At 47.4% G+C, this 17,719-nt stretch overlaps 1 protein-coding gene across 1 annotated transcript in view; it reads left to right on the top strand.

The window, feature by feature from the left end:
- The window catches only part of DGLUCY (D-glutamate cyclase), a 60,752-nt gene that overhangs the window by 28,820 nt on the left and 14,213 nt on the right, over window positions 1-17,719 (top strand). Inside the window, 5 exon segments of the mRNA XM_045163758.1 lie at window positions 3,929-4,154; window positions 5,510-5,519; window positions 12,500-12,590; window positions 16,635-16,678; window positions 16,681-16,776. Coding sequence (XP_045019693.1) covers window positions 3,929-4,154; window positions 5,510-5,519; window positions 12,500-12,590; window positions 16,635-16,678; window positions 16,681-16,776 — 467 coding nt within the window.

Below are 17,719 nucleotides of genomic sequence, written 5' to 3'. Positions count from 1 at the left end.
ACAGAGCCTCCCGATTCCCACTGTATTAAATAAGCAGACGTAAGATTGATGGCCGTGTACTGAACACTAGTTGCTCGGCATAATAATGGAGCCACTCAGTCATTTTTGAGAGGACATTGGCTGGCATTTGAGGTGTCTGGGGAAGATGAAGTGCCGGGTTGATCATCGTGATGTTTGTATTAATAATAACATCATCATAGGTGGAGGGACGGCTTTCAAGCTGACAAGTTTCAAGTTCCCTATTCTCTCTATTGGCACTCACCACCTCCTATGAAATGGGTTATGTTCCCATTTTTTCCCCTTAAAATGTTATATTCATCTCCCCACTTATCAACAGTGGAGAGAAATTTTAATCCATGTTTATTGTAGAAATATCAGAACCATGAAAGAAACAAAGATAACCGTGATCCCATCACAATTAATCATTATTAACATTATTATTTGTTAATGGTAACCATTAAATTACCATTATTTTATGTTTGTCCTTAAAATCTTTTTCTTCAGCCTTGATTCTATAAGACTGAGTATGTATATGTGTTGCATGTTAGTCACTCAGTCATGTCTGACTCTTTGGACCCCATGGAATATGGAATGCAGCCTGCCAGGCTTCTCTGTCCAGGGGATTTCCCAGGCAAGAATACTGGAGTGGATAGCCATTTCCTTCTCCAGGGGATCTTCCTGACCCAGGAATTGAACCCAGGTCTCCTGTATTGCAGGCAAATTCTTTCCCATCTGAGCCACCAGGGAAGCACTCACTATATGTATGTGTCTGTATATATATATGATATATATATATATATCATATATATGATATATATATGAATATATATATCAATATGAATATATATTCATATATATACATATATATGAATATATATCATATATTCATATATATACATATATATGAATATATATATCATATATATGAATCATTGTTGTTATTGTTTAGTCACTAGGTCATGTCCAACTCTTTGTGACCCCGTGGACTGTAGCCCACTAAGCTCCTCTGTCCATGGGATTTCCCAGCCAAGAACACTGGAGTGAGTTGCCATTTCCTTCTCCGATAGTGGAATCACTGTGATCCTATTTTAGAACTTGCTTCTATCCCTTTTAAATATATTTTAAACACCCTTCTGTATCATTAAGTAGTCTCCACAACATCCTTCATAATGTTTGCGTAGAATTCCATTTCATGAATGTTCTACCATTTTATTAATAGCAGGTTGTTTGACACCACAAACAGTGCTGCAGAGAACAACTTTCTGACCACATTTGCAGACCCATGAGCACTTTAGTAAAATAAATACCCATGAGCACTTTAGTAGAATAAATACCCATGAGCACTTTAGTAGAATAAATACCCATGAGCACTTTAGTAGAATAAATACCCATGAGCACTTTAGTAGAATAAATACCCATGAGCACTTTAGTAGGATAAATTCCTGGAAGTGAATTGCTGGCTCCAGTGGAATGTACACGCTAAGGTACAAATCACCCTCCAGGGAAATGTTCCCGTTTCCACTCCCTCGGGCGGTATGTGAGGGGCCCTGGCCTCTCAGCCTTCCTTCACCTGGAGCACTCTCTAGCTCCATGTAGGAAAACCGACATTCAGAGCGGTCAAGGGAGGAGGCCAGCGTCCCACAGCTGCCCAGGGACGAGGCCAGGGTCACAGAGCTGCGATGCATCAGCACCTGGACTTGAATGTGTGAGTTTCCAGATGCTGAACTTGGAGCTGCTCCTCTATAGCCAGGATCCACACCCTGTGCCCCTCCACGTGGTCCAGGCACCTTGAATGCAAGCCCACTGGGTTCCTCAGGCCCCTCCCCTTTCTATCAGCCGCTGCTGGGGTGGGTGGGAGTTCTAAATCACATTGCCCCCTTCCACGGCACAGATATGCCCCAAGGTGCCCCGAGCGTAGACAAAGGTGCCGCGGTGTGTTAGGAGCCTCTGGGGCTGTGCTGCCTTCTGGGGCTGGCTTGGGAGCCATGGTGACATCTGCAAGATGCAGCTGCTCCCCCTCCCGAACCCCCACGTTCACTGCAGCTGCAGTGGGTGCTCCCAGCACATGGGCTTCCCACCTGGGCCTCAGGTCTCTCTGCTCCTCCAGCAGGGCAGGCACAGCTGAAAGAGCCGGGCATCCACACCCCGACAGGCAGCCTTCACCCAGCAGCGATAGAGGTGGTGCATACAGCCCAGTCTCCCTGTCCTCCAGCAGGACCATCCCCAAGGACTGGCTTAGGTACCACACAGTTTCTTAGAAGATCTCAAGCAGGACCAAGCCCCCGTTGCATTCAGAGTTAACTCACTCACACATCCTTCAGTGGCTTTTCACCTTCTTCCACCTTCTGACTTCTTTCCTGGGCTCACTCTCCACCGAAATTCATGCCCTTAAGCCCTTGTCTTAGGGTCTGCTTCAGGGGACTCCCCAGCTGAGACACCCCTAGTTTCCTTCCTCCTCCTGTGTTCCCTGTACAGATTGTTGTTGTTGGTTAGTCGTTCAGTCGTGTCCAACTCTTTTGCGACCCCATGGACTGTAGCCCACCAGGCCCCTCTGTCCATAGACTTTCCCAGGCAAGAATACTGGAGTGGGTTGCCGTTTCCTTCCCCAGAGGATCTTCCTGACCCAAGGAGTGAACCTGCATCTCGTCCATTGCAGGCGGATTCTTTTCCACTGGGCCACCTGGGAAGCCTGTATGGGTCACAGTTTGCTACACTGCTCTAACAAATGATTCCCAAGAATCTTTGTGCAAACACAGCAGAAATGTGTGCCTCTCACACAAGAGTCCAGGGTGAGTTCTGCAGGGTGAATGTTCTAGCTCAGCAGGAAGGGGATCTGATTCCCCGTCACTCGGGGACCCAGCAGCTCTGCATCTCGTCCTGAAACCCCCAGGGGGTGCTAGTTGTCAACATCCCAGCCCCTGGAAGTGGTGGGAGCTTGGAGGAGCGCCTGGAACTGTGTGCATGGCCAGGCAGGGAGGAGGCCACATGACTCTACCCATGCCCCCTTCCCGCAGCTCTCTGAGTGTCTCCAGGAGAGAACCTGGTCTTGAGGCCATGCATACATGCTAAGTCGCTTCAGTGGTGTCTGACATTTTTCGACCTTATGGACTGTAGCCTGCCAGGCTCCTCTGTCCATGGGTATTCTCTAGGCAAGAATAATGGAGTGGGTTGCCATGTCCTCCTCCAGGGCATCTTCCCAACCCAGGGAGCAAAACCACCTCTCTTAGGTCTCCTGCATTAGGCAGGCAGGCTCTTTACCACCAGCGCCACCTGGGAATCCCAGTCTCGAGGCCACACTTAACTAAAAGAGAGGCTGGTGAGCCCCTTACCAGTGATCATTCTCGACTGGACCAGGAGGGGTCTGCCACACCCCCAAATCCATTTCCCAAACAAAGAAAAAACCCGAATGAGTGTTCACATAAAATTCTACTTGAAACACAGTTGCATGATTTTGTAATTTTACAGTAAGTCTCCTACATACAAACAAGTTCTGTTCCAAGAGTGTGTTCGTAAGTCCAATTTGTAAGTCCAACAACGTTAGCCTAGGTACCCAGTTAACATGATCAGCTATTCAGTAGTGTACTATAATAGGTTTATAATACTTTTCACACAAGTAATACATAAAAAAACAAAAAATAAACATTTTTAATCTTATCGTACACTAGTCCTGTACAACAGCTGGCATACAGGGGCTGGCATTGAGTGAACAGGCAAGAAGAGGTACTGACTGAGGAGGGAGAGGAGATGGGAGATGGTAGAGCTGAAGGATCATCAACAATAGGAGACAGAGGGCAAGCTGCAATGCCACTCACACCTAACATAGATGGAATATGGGTTTGTGTCTTTGAAAGTTTGCAACTATAACATTCAAATGTAGGGGACATACTGTATTTTTTGTGTAATTTCAGGCAACGGGGAGATGGGTGAGTTGTCTAGGTGAGCTGCTGCAGGCCTCCCTGGCACGGTCCCACACCCGCTCTGTGCTCCTCACCACCGGCTTCCCCATGTATTTCAACTACCAGCCTCCAGACCACTTGCCAGGAGCCGTGGCCCTGGCCGCCTTCCTGCAGGCCTCGGGGAAGGGGGCCTCCATGGTCGTCCAGCAGAGAGACTTGAGTGTGCACAAGAAGCTTGTAGATGAGGCTACCGAGCAGGTGAAGTGAGAGGACGGGGTCCCCCCTACGCAGACAAGCCTTTGTGGATGGAAGTGGAGGGAATCAGCGTTTGCAGAACTTCCGTCCGGCACCAGGCAGAGTGCTATGCACTCGGCACCGGGCGTTTTCCTTAACACTCAGAACACCTCTTTGATATAAGCTGTATTATCCCATTTTGGGCTTCCCACATGGCACTAGTGGTAAAGAACCTACCTGCCAATGCAGGAGACATAAGAGACATGGGTTTGATTCCTGGGTCTGGAAGATCCCCTGGGGGAGAGCATGGCAACTCACTCCAGTGTTCTCACCTGGAGAATCCCATGGACAGAGGAGCCTGGCGGGCTACAGTCCATGAGGTCATTAAGAGTCAGACACAAGTGAAGCGACTTTCACTTCACTTTCATCCCCATTTTACAGATGAAGAGACTGAGGCTCTGAGAGGTCCAGGTGATTTACCTAGCTGGGGATGATGAGCTGGAATTTGAACCCAGGTCCGCCAGGCTCTATGATCCCACTTGTGCATGTGCCGCCCTATGAGAGGCAGGGGTGACCTGCAGAGGACACTCAGCAACCCAGGACAACCCTAGACCCCCAAGTTAGGTGGTAGAATAGTCGAGGATAGAGGGGTCGAAAGGCTGAGACATCCAGGGCCATAAGGCCCAAATAGGCCCAAGCTGCCCAGGTTCCTGGAGCACCCAGGTGGGCATCAGGGCCGAGAGTACCGCCCATGTGAGGCTGGGATGCTGGTGTCTGTGTGCTGGGACCACCTTGGCTGCAGGGTGGACAGCTGCCCCTCATCACTCTCCGTTCTGCGGTGATCCTTGGGCAGCAGCTGGAGGCCTGGTGACTCCAACCTGCTTCCCAATGCCTGTCTCTCTGTGTCCATTCAAAACGCATCTTTCAGACTTAGCCTCTAAAAAGGACTCCCACCCGTTGGGCATATCCTGAAGCACCTGCTACATTCATTGTTGTTGTTTTTGTTCAGTCGCTCAATCGTGTCCGACTCTGCGACCCCATGGACTGCTGCACACCAGGCTTCCCTGTCCTTCACCATCTCCCAGAGTTTGCTCAAACTCATGTCCATTAAGTCGGTGATGCCATCCAAGCATCTCATCCTCTGTCGTCCCCTTCTCCTCCTGCCTTCAATCTTTCTCACATCAGGGTCTCTTCTAATGAGTCAGCTCTAGGCATCATGTAGCCGAAGTACTGGAGCTTCAGCTTCAGCGACAGTCTTTCCAATGAGTATTCAGGACTGATTTCCTTTAGGATTGACTGGTTTGGTCTCCTTTTACCGCTACGTTAGAAGCTGCAAAAAGGCTGTGTCTGGAGGTATAGAGTCCATTTCATACAACAAGTGTGTATTGAGTACCTACTATGTGCCAGGCACTATTTAAGGCTCTTGAGACCCATGGCTGAACCAGACTGTGCTGTATTCTTTTCCTATGCTGTTTATGGTCTCTATTAGAATATATACTCCATGAAGCCTTCAGCATAGGAAAAGAATACAGTACATATATAGTGTGTTGAAAGTTGAGACACTGCGGGGGAACGTGGACCAGGCCCAAGAGAATGGGGATCGATGGGCCAGGGGGTGGGACTGGGGGGTGGGCTGCTGTCTTAAACAAGAGGGTCAGGGAAGACCTCCTGGAGAGGGTGCCTCCTTGAAGTGGATGCAGGAGTGAGGCCTGGGCTGGCTGCAGGAAGAGCGTCCCTGGGTGTGACGGTGGCCATCAGGGGGAGTAGAGGCCTGGCAGGCTTCAGACAAGACAGCAGGCAGACAACTGGCCTGGAGTGGAAGAGGAGGAGAGGAGTGGATGGAGGGCAGAGGTCACAGGGTCAGATAGGGGAGGGACTTGAGGGCCACTGTAAATAGCTGGGCTGCCCCGGGAGCCACAGAGTAGAGGAGGGTGGTGTCAGCTTAGGTTCTAAAGGATCGGTGGCAACAGGGCCAAGGCGAGGGACAGGAGATGGGCCGGGTTATTGCAGGCAGGAGATGACACTGTGCCCTGTGGCCAGCCCTTCTGTTCCCTGGTGATTTCAGCCACAGCTGCGCTGGGAGCTCTGAGTCACACAGACCTGACCGGGCCCGTGCCCTTGGGGGATTCACCCAGCCAGGAAGTATGGGGGCTAATGGCTCCAGGGCTCCCTCAACCTGTGGAGGGTGGGTGCTAATGACTTGCCTCCCTGACTTTTGGAGATGGGGAACTGAGACCCCGTTGCCTGGAGCAGTGAGCTTGAAAATGCATGAACCCTCCTGTAGGCTTTTCCTCCTTCCTGCCCTCGTGGTCCCTGCTCCCTCCTGGGCTCATCTCTCAAATAAACCACCGGCACCCAAGTCTTTGTCTCAGACTCTGGCTTCAGGGGACCCCAGAGAGATGAATGGTGTGGGTGGAGGTGGTGAGAAGTAGTCGGATTGGTCTCTGTTTTTGAAGGTAGACTTGTGATTTCTAGGTGGGTTGGAGGCAGGGGTGAGACTGGAGGCGAGATTGCTCCGAGGTTCGGGCAGTTACTGAGAGGATGGGGTTGCTGTGAACTGGGATGGGGAAGACTGCGGAGCAAACCTGAACTTGTGCCGTGTTGGTGAGGGTGTGAAAGGGGGCGGCCACTGTGGAAATCAGTATGGCAGTTCCTCAAAAAATTAAAAATAGAAAATACCGTATGATTCAGTAACTCCTCTTCTGGGTATGCACCCAAAAGAACAGAAAGCAGGGACTCAAATAGACATTTCCACAGCCATTTGCATACCCAGCTATTGTGAACACTATAGGCAAAAGGTGGAAATGACCCAAGCGCCCAATAACAAATGATGGGTAAACACAATTGATCTATACATAGGATGGAATATTAGGCAACCTTAATAAGGAAGGGACTTCTCTGGTGGTCCAGTGGTCAAGATTGTGCTTACAATGCAAAGAGTTCAATCCCTGGTCAGGGAACTAATATCACACATGCTGTGTGGCTCAGCCAAAAAATGGGAAAAAAAAAAAAGTGGAAAAAAAAGGGAAATAAATGTTTTTTTAACAAGGAAGGAAATTTTGACACATGCTCCAGCACAACGTGGCCCACCAGGCTCCTCTGTCCATGGGATTTCTCAGGCAAGGATAATGGAGTGGGTTGCCATTTCCTTCTCCAGGGTATCTTCCTGACCCAGGGATCAAACCTGGGTCTCCCGCATTGCAGGCAGATTCTTTACCCTCTGGGCCACCAGGGAAGCCCACACAAAGTAATTAAAATCACAGGGACAGAAAGTAGAATGGCGGTTGCTGGGGACTGGGGTGGGCCGCAGGAGGTAATGTTTAGTGGGTTCAGGGGTTCAGTTTGGGAAGATGTAAAAGTTCTGGGGATCGATGATGGTGATACATTCACAATGATGTGAAAGTCCTTAATGCCAGAGAACGTACTCTTAAAAATAGATAAGATGGTAAATTATATGTTATGTATTTTACCACAATTATAATTAAAAAAGATTTTTTAAGAGTGCAAGTTGAGCTCAGGTAACTGTTAAGTGTGGGTACCTATTAGACTTGCAAGTGGGAAAGGCGGTAGGCAGTCAGATCTACAAGTTAAGTTCAGGAGAGCCGTCTGGGCTGAAAAGAGAAACTGGAGAGCAGTTGGCATATTGATGGCTTCAAAGTCAAGACGCTGGATGAGATCATGGAGGAAATGAGTGGAGACTGAGAGCAGGACCCTGATGGCACCCTGGGACACTCCATGTGCGGAGTCGAGAGTAAAAGAGGGGGGCCTTCCTCTGAGAAGCACTGAAGAGGGAGGAAAACTAAGGACCCTGTTGTCATCAAAGAGAAGGGCCGGCCGGCTGTGCCCACTGCTTCACAGGCCGGGGGGCGGGGGGTGGGGGGGTCTCTACCATCTGGCAGGGGGTTTCAGCTGCCCACTTTCTCGGATGTCACTCTGCCTTCCTGTTCACTTGACCGCCAAGGCTCAAGCTGGACGTCAGCTCAGAACTGGGTCTTGCCCAGTGGCAAGACCAAAGTGGCTTCGTACTTGGAATCAACTGTATTAGATTTTGCAGAATTTTTGTTTCATGTGGGTGGAGAAAGTGGAAGCAATTTGAGCTTTTAATGACAATGATTTCCTATCTTTTTAGAACTGAAGCCTGGGAAATGCTTAAAGAAGAAAGCTCAGGCATTGATTCCCAGCTTGAAGATAAATTGATACATTGATTCTTTGCAGCTTAGGTGTGGGGTCTCCTCTTGCCCCGACCTTCCTTGCCCAGGGTTTTTATCTCTGTGTGGCCCCCTTGGGGATATGCTATGTTCCCCATCCTGTGCAGCTCCCAGGTGCCCTGTCTTACTAGTATCCTGTATCCTCTGTTCAATGTCAAAGAAACAAAGAGCCAGGCTTTACTCAGCACCTGCTTTTTGCCAGGCCCCAGCCCAGTGCTTCACACACAGCACACAGCTGGGTCCACAGCAGTCCTGGGAGGGGGCATGATAAACCCCATTCTGCCGAGGGGGAACCAAAACTCAGAGAGGTTCCATGACTTGCCCAAGGTCACACAACCAGGAACTGTTGTTTGGCTCTGCTCAGCGCCCTTGCCAGGCTAACAGGCTCCCCCTCACAGCACACAGAGGAGCTGGGTCTTTTCAACTTATCATGAATGCCCCACACCCCCTGGGGTGTCATGTCACACATACTACTAGATTGAGCCTTGTGAGTATCCCCTGATGGACCGACTGGCCTCCTTGTCTTTCCCCCTAGAATGGAGGGAGAGGTGGAGGTGCTGGAGAGAGGGTACTTTAGGATCTCTGACAGTGATCTGACTCCTCACCCTCAGCTTGTCCCTGCTGCTGCTGCTGCTAAGTCGCTTCAGTCGTGTCCGACTCTGTGCGACCCCATAGACGGCAGCCCACCAAGCTCTGCCGTCCCTGGGATTCTCCAGGCAAGAACACTGGAGTGGGTTGCCATTGCCCTCTCCATTGTGTGAAAGTGAAAAGTGAAAGTGAAGTCGCTCAGTCGTGTCCGACTTGTACCGACCCCATGGACTGCAGCCCACCAGGCTCCTCCATCCATGGGATTTTCTAGGCAAGAGTACTGGAGTGGCTTGCCATCAACTCCCAAATGGCTTGAGGTGACGACATGGGGGAGTTGGGATGGGATGCAGCTGTCTCAAGGCCATATGGGTTTTTCTATATAATTTTAATTTATTTTTTTGGCTGTGCTGGGTCTTTGTTGCTTTGCTCGGGTTTTTCTCTAGTTGTGGTGAGCAGGGCTACTCTCTCTCTCTAGTTGTGTGCAGGCTTCTTATTGCATTGACTTCTTTCGTTGCAGAGCCCAGGCTCTAGAGTGTGTGGGCGTCAGTAGTCGTGGCTCCTGGGCTCTAGAAAACAGGCTCAAGAGTTGTGGTGCACAGGCTTAGTTGCTCTGCAGCATGCGGGATCTTCCTGGCTCAGAGGTCGAACCCGTGTCTCCTACACTGGCTGGATGTATTCTCTACACTGATGGATTCTCTACCACTGAGCCACCAAGGAAGTCCCAGCCATATAGTTTTAACATAGACAACATGCTTATTTGGCTTTATGTGAGGAGGTGAGGGGCTGGTGATGGAGCTTATGGGAGTGACCAGATCTCCCCCAACCTGCCCCTTGGCAGCACTGCTGGGCCATGGAGTAGTCCAGAAGCTCCTATAGAACCAGAGGGACCATGAGTACTGGGTCCACTCTCCCATCCCAGGCCCTCACAAGCTCAGGCTGGACAAGACTTTATCCTGGGCCAGCAAATGCACAGAGATCCTGCCCCAAACAGCTATGAGGGGTTTAGAGAACGAAAACCCTATCTACCTTATTTTGGGATTTCTGTGTGTGTTCCACATATTCTACAACCATGTGTCTTATTATTATAATTAGAAAGTGTGCTATTTTTAAGAGTCAAGTTCACTTTGGAAATCACTTTGATGCCAGTAGCTAACCCAAGACCAGACTCTGAGACTTTTCCTCTATTTTCTTGAACTTCCCTGACAATAGTCAGGGGGTAGGGGTGTGGAGCAGATGAGAACTTACGTTTGGATCTAAAGTCATGACACCAACCTACATACTTGACTTCGCTCAAATTATTTAGCATTTCTGAGCCTCAGTTTTCCTCGTCTGTAAAATGAGGGAAATAATTATTCTTATACATAATTGTTGTGAAAATTAATTAGGAGCATGGATGTCACATACTTAGTAGAGAGCTGGCTCTCTGTCACTATCAGTACCTAAATGTGTCCCTGGAACTCACAACAGCAGGGGGACCTCTGGTCACATGGCTCTTTGGACATCTGTGTGCAGCATCTTTGCTCATTCACAAGACTGATGATACTAGCCTGACTCCACTTACATGCTGGCCAATTCTAGGGTTTCAGTTCAGTTCAGTTCAGTTCAGTTGCTCAGTCTTATCCGACTCTTTGCAACCCCATGAATTGCAGCACACCAGGCCTCCCTGTCCATCACCAACTTCCAGAGTTCACTCAAACTCACATCCATCGAGTCAGTGATGCCATCCAGCCATCTCATCCTCTGTCGTCCCCTTCTCCTCCTGCCCCCAATCCCTCCCAGCATCAGAGTCTTTTCCAATGAGTCAACTCTTCGCATGAGGTGGCCAAAGTACTGGAGTTCCAGCTTTAGCATCAGTCCTTCCAAAGAACACCCAGGACTAATCTCCTTTAGAATGGGCTGGTTGGATGTCCTTGCAGTCCAAGGGACTCTCAAGAGTCTTCTCCAACACCACAGTTCAAAAGCATCAATTCTTCAGCACTCAGCTTTCTTCACAGTCCAACTCTCACATCCATACATGACCACAGGAAAAACCATAGCCTTGACTAGACGGACCTTTGTTGGAAAAGTAATGTCTCTGCTTTTGAATATGCTATCTAGGTTGGTCATAACTTTCCTTCCAAGGAGTAAGTGACTTTTAATTTCATGGCTGCAATCACCATCTGCAGTGATTTTGGAGCCCCCCCAAATAAAGTCTGACACTGTTTCCACTGTTTCCCCATCTATTTCCCATGAAGTGATGGGACCAGATGCCATGATCTTAATTTTCTGAATGTTGAGCTTTAAGCCAACTTTTTCACTCTCCTCTTTCACTTTCATCAAGAGGCTTTTTAGTTCCTCTTCACTTTCTGCCATAAGGGTGGTGTCATCTGCATATCTGAGGTTATTGATATTTCTCCCGGCAATCTTGATTCTGGCTTGTGCTTCTTCCAGCCCAGCGTTTCTCATGATGTACTCTGCATAGAAGTTAAATAAGCAGGGTGACAATATACAGCCTTGGTGTACTCCTTTTCCGATTTGGAACCAGTCTGTTGTTCCATGTCCAGTTCTAACTGTTGCTTCCTGATCTGCATATAGGTTTCTCAAGAGGCAGGTCAGGTAGTCTGGTATTCCCATCTCTTTCAGAATTTTCCACAGTTTATTGTGATCCACACAGTCAAAGGCTTTGGCATAGTCAATAAAGCAGAAATAGATGTTTTTCTGGAACTCTCTTGCTTTTTTGATGATCCAGCAGATGTTGGCAATTGGATCTCTGGTTCCTCTGCCTTTTCTAAAACCAGCTTGAACATCTGGAAGTTCACAGTTCACATATTGCTGAAGCCTGGCTTGGAGAATTTTGAGCATTACTTTACTAGCATGTGAGATGAGTGCAATTGTGCGGTAGTTTGAACATTCTTTGGCATTGCCTTTCTTTGGGATTGGAATGAAAACTGCCCTTTTCCAGTCCTGTGGCCACTGCTGAATTTTCCAAATTTGCTGGCATATTGAGTGCAGCACTTTCACAGCATCATCTTTCAGGATTTGAAATAACTCAACTGGAATTCCATCACCTCCACTAGCTTTGTTCATAGTGATGCTTTCTAAGGCCCACTTGACTTCACATTCCAGGATGTCTGGCTCTAGGTGAGTGATTACACTTCTAGGGTTTACTCAGAACTAAAAGTACACATTTATGAGCTGACTCATTGGAAAAAAACTCTGATGCTGGGGAAGATTGAGGGCAGGAAGAGACGGGGGCAACACAGAGTAAGATGCTTGGATAGAATCATCAATTCAACGGAGATGAGTTTGAGCAAACTCAGGAGATAGTGAAGGTCAGGGAAGCCTGGCGTGCTGCAGTCCATGAGAGTCACAAAGAGTCAGACACAACTGAGCGACTGAACAACAAGAAAATTGAACTTAAGTATTCTCCATGTCAAATCTTGGCTTACTAGCAAAGTATTCTACAGGTTGATGTCATTCAGTAATGGTAATAATGCTTTCTGAAGAAGCTCTTGGAAAGCCAGCATGAGTTCCCCAAACGCAACCCTAGCGCTGATGGCCCCACACTTTGCCTTTATTTCCAAGGCGTTCCAGAGGTGTCGACCCCAACGTTAGCTTACCAGGGGAGATCAGTAGCAGCTGCTCAGGTGTTTCTATGCAGAGATGGGAACCCCAAGTCATCCAGGTATGTGTGTCTCATCCCAGTTTAAAAGGATGACAGTGGAGAAGACTAGCAGTGTCTCAAACTGAGTTATGACCCATTAGAGAAGTAAAATCATTTCAGTGGAGGTTAACCAGCATCTCTGGAAAATGAAATAGAAACATCGTTGTATTGCTTGTATAGTAATGGTAAGTACTCTCTTGTGAAATTCTGTGTGTGTATGTTTTCACTGTGCAGTGGCCAAACATTTTGAAAAATACTTCTTAATTATATGCTCTCTCCTGTGTGCACATGTGTGCTCACTTGTGTCCAACTCTTTGCAATCCCAGGGACTGTAGCCCACCAGGCTCCTCTGTCCATGGGATTTTCCAGACAGGAATACTGCAGTGGGTTGCCATGTCCATCTTCAGGGGATCTTCTCAACCCAGGCACCAAACCCGTGTCTCCTGCACTGGCAGGCGGGTTCTTTACCACCAGTGCCGCCTGGGAAGCCCGTGATGTGTATTAGAAATGCTTATATTCTCCAAATTGCTGGCATACAAACAAAGCTCTGGCAACTCAGAGAGAAACTAGAGAATTCTCCTGGGTGGGACCCCTGATGCCAGATAACACCAGTGTTGCTCTGTTTGCAGAGTGGAGGGAGGAGAGCCCGATCTGATAGTGGGGAGAGAAGATTTCACTGTTTTTGGATAAGATGCATGAACTCTTCCCAGGGAGCAGGCTTCCCAGGACTGGATTACTTCCCACTGTAGTTAAATGGACCCTTATGGCCTAAAAACATCAATCCACCTTCACGTAGTATGAAACAAGTTCCCCGAAGGGAAAGTCCAGAACAGAAGATATATTCATCTCAACTGGAACTCTTGTCCTGAACTGCCTTTTCATCACCATTGATGTAAGTCTGGCCAGAATTCAGGGTCAGAGCTCCTTCCTCTTCCTGGTTCTGCTTCTCAGAAAAAGGGGCTGCCTTTTCTGACACTGCACATGTAGCCTCAGGACCACATTGAGGTGGTAACAGCTACTCAGTGGCCTGCCATCTAAGCATACATGATCCACCATCTTCCAGCACAACAAAAGGACATGGACAGGCATGTAGATTTTGTTTTTGTATTTTTTTAGTGCTGTGCTGGGTCTTCGTTGCTCAAGAGCCTTTGGTAGTCACAGGGACTGGAGGCTACTCTCCAGTTGTGGGGCAGGGGCTTTTCACTGCAGCGGAGCATGGGCTTAGGTGCCCAGGCTTCAGTAGTTGGGGCTCGTGGGTCCAGTAGTTGCGGCTCACAGGCAGAGTATCTTGCGGCATGTGGCATCTTCCTGGACCAGGGATAGAACCTGTGTCTCCTGCAATTGGAAGGTGGATTCTTTACCACTGAGCCACCACCAGGGAAGCCCGATTTTGTTCTTTTAAACATATCCAGAAAAAAGCACTCAGACTTCAGACTTTTTTGTATTGTGTTACTAGTGAAACATGCATAATGTAAATTTGTAACCATTTTTTAGTGTGTGGTTCAGTGATAATAAGGTATATTCACATTGTTGTGAACTATCACCACCATCCATCTCTTGAACTTTTCCATCTTCCCAAACTGGAGCTCTGTCCCCATTAAGGAATAACCCCCCTCCCGCCAGTCCCTGGCAACCACCATCCTGCTTTGTGTCTCTAAGAATTTGACTGTTTTAGTCTCCCACGTAAGTGAAATCATTCAGTGTTTGTCCTTTGGGTGACTCGCTCATTTCACTTAACAAAATATCCTCAAAATTCATGCATGTTACACCTTACCTGCCTCCTGGGAAAGCTGTATGCAGGTCAAGAAGCAACAGTTAGAACCAGACATGGAAGAACAGACTGCTTCCAAATTGGGAAAGGAGAGTGTCAAGGCTGTATATTGTCAACCTGCTTATTTAACTTACATGAAGAATACATCGTGCAAAATGCTGGACTGGATGAAGCACAAGCTGGAATCAAGATTGCCAGAACTTAGACATGCAGATGACACCATGCTTATGGCAGAAAGCGAAGAGGAACTGAAGAGCCTCTTGGTGAGAATGAAAAAGCTGGCTTAAAATTTTCACCAATCAAAAAGCAGATGGCATCTGGTCCCATCACCTCATGGCAAATAGATGGGAAACAATGGAAACAGTGACAGACTTTATTTTCTTGGGCTCCAAAATCACTGCAGATGGTGACTGCAGCCATGAAATTAAAAGATGACTACTCCTTAGAAGAAAAGCTATGACCAGCCTAGACAGCATATTAAATAGCAGAGACATTACTTTGCCAACAAAGGTCCATCTAGTCAAAGCTATGGTTTTTCCAGTAGTCTTGTATGGATGTGAGAGTTGGACTATAAAGAAAGATGAGCACTGAAGAATTGATGCTTTTGAACTATGGTGTTGGGGAAGACTGTTGAGAGTTCCTTGGATTGTAAGGAGATCCAAACAGTCAATCCTAAAGGAAATCAGTCTGAATAGTCATAGGAAGGACTGATGCTGTAGCTGAAGCTCCAATACTTTGGCCACCTGATGCAAATAACTGACTCCTTGGAAAAGACCCTGGTGTTGGGAAATATTGAAGGCAGGAGGAGAAGGTAATAACAGAGGATGAGATGGTTGGATGCCATACTGACTCGATGGACATGAGTTTGAGCAAGCTCTGGGAGTTGGTGATGGACAGGGAAGCATGGTGTGCTGCAGTCCATGGGGTGGCAAAGAGTTGGACATGACTGAGTGACTGAACTGAACTGAACTGAATGACATGTCAGAATTTCCTTCCTCTTTAAGGCTGAATGATGGTCCTTTGTATGTACAGACCAATTCTGCTTATTTGTTCATCCATCAGTGTACATGTGGATAGCATCCACCTTCTGCTTAATGTGAATCATGCTGCCACAGGTGCATAAATACTTCTTTGAAACTCAGCTTTCATTCTTTCAGGTTTCAAAGAATACTCTGGCATCTGTACATCTGTACCCAGAAGTGGAACTGTTGGATCATATGGGTTGTTTGAGTAATCTCTGTATCATTTTCCATAGCAGTTAAGATATTAAAGAATTCCATCATGGGGGTATTTAAAGAGATATAAAAGTGTAATTTTCATGTTCTTAGATGATTAAAACAGTATTTCTCCTAATCGTGATAGAAGCCACAACCACTAACACTGAGTCCTGGGTAGGTGTGGAGGGCTATGCGCTCATACTTTTTCTCACTTAACCCTTTCGACACTGTATGAGGCAGGTACTATTGATAGGTCATCTGACCGATGCAGAAACTGAGGGTTCAAGGGTTTAACTACTCACCCAAGGCCAGCAGCATCAGGACCTAAAACCTACACAATCTGATTCCACAACCCACTTTCTTAACCCCTGTCACATCTGTGCCCCTTCTTTCTCTCTCTCCTGTCTAAAAATGTTTATCTTGTGTTACAGTCATTTGTCTTCCATTTCAGTTCCTTTTTAGTCTTTTTTGCGGGCTTCCCAGGTGGCACTAGTAATAGAGAAACTGCCTGCCAATTCAGGAGATGTAAGAGATGCAGGTTGGATCCTTGGGTCAGGAAGATCCCCTAGAGCAAGGCATGGCAACCCACTCCAGTATTCTTGCCTGGAGAATCCCATGGACAGAGGAGCCTGGCGGGCTACGGTCCATAAGGCCACAAAGAGTCAGACATGACTGAGATAATTTAGTCTGTTTTGTGTCTGTAAAGCAAACAAGATCCTGGAAGAGGGCAAGAATGGGCCAGTAGCAGCCAACACTCGCCCCACTGGGTTTTGGCTGCCCTGCTGGTTAACAGAGACCTGTGTGGGCTACCAGCAGCGTCCACCATGGTGACCCGGCCGCCGGCCTCCCTGCTCTCACAGCCTCTGACTCTAACACAGCGCTGAAGATTCTGATGCCATTTCTCAAATTGGTCTGATAGGATAGCCCCCAGCACAGGCTCTGGCACACAGTGGACGTTCAACCAAGTTCTGCAGGAATAAAAAAAAAGAAGGGTCCTTCATGCACAAACACAGGAAAGTGTGATCCTGCCAGGCACCTGGCTTTCCACAAGGACCCTGTGCCCTCGCCCCCTGGCAGGTTTGACCATCTGCTGGCGATCGAGCATGCGGAAAGGGCTGCCACTGCTACAACGCGAGGAAGAGGAACGTCGAGCACTTAGGGGACCCTATTGATGACCTTTTCCTTAGTGCACACAAGATTCCTGGAATCTCGTCAACTGGCAAGCAAGGAACACTGAAAATTCCACAAGAAAATGTCAGCACGAAATGCCTTTTTTATTGACTATTGAACAAATGACAGGAAGGAGTTATATGGGACCATTTTTTCCACTCCAGAAATGGTCTTTGTTTATTCTGGTCGGTATAGGCAGTAACGACTCTGAAATCCAGTGTTTACAAGAGAAGGAAAGGGAAATGATGTTCAACCGAGCATATTCTATTTGTCCGGCTCTAAAACATCAAAACTAATGACTACTAAAATTAAGACCTGGCATATTATTTTGGTCATACAAGATGAATGCACCATATGTGTTCTGTGTCATCTTATGAAGTACATTAATTTTAAGTATATTTTAAATTTCTGATCAGTGTGATATTTTGATAGCTAATAATCTAATAATGTGATCATTTGTGTTTATATAGAACTTTATAGTATTCAAAGAGGATTCATAAAAATTATATTGATTAATCCACTTTTAAAACCTATATGGGACTTCCCTGGTGGTCCAGTGGTTAAGACTTTGCCTTTCAATGCAGAGGGTGTGAGTTTGATCCCTGGTTGGGGAGCTAAGACCCCACATGCCTCATGGCCAGAAAGCCAAAATGTGAAAGAGAAACGATATTGTAACAAATTCAATAAGAATTTTAAAAATGGTCCACATCAAAAAAATCTTCAAATACTTATTTAACAAAATAAATAAATACATAAATCTGTAGGTAAGGAAGGTCCACTCCAGTACTCTTGCCTGGAAAATCCCATGGACGGAGGAGCCTGGTAGGCTGCAGTCCATGGGGTCACTAAGAGTCGGGCACGACTGAGAGACTTCACTTTCACTTTTCACTTTCATGCATTGGAGAAGGAAATGGCAACCCACTCCAGTGTTCTTGCCTGGAGAATCCCAGGGACAGAGGAGCCTAGTAGGCTGCCGTCTATGGGGTCGCACA

This window comes from Bubalus bubalis, chromosome 20, assembly GCF_019923935.1.
Source record: "Bubalus bubalis isolate 160015118507 breed Murrah chromosome 20, NDDB_SH_1, whole genome shotgun sequence".
Taxonomy (NCBI): Eukaryota; Metazoa; Chordata; class Mammalia; order Artiodactyla; family Bovidae; genus Bubalus; species Bubalus bubalis.
This window is presented reverse-complemented; position numbering and strand designations above follow the sequence as displayed.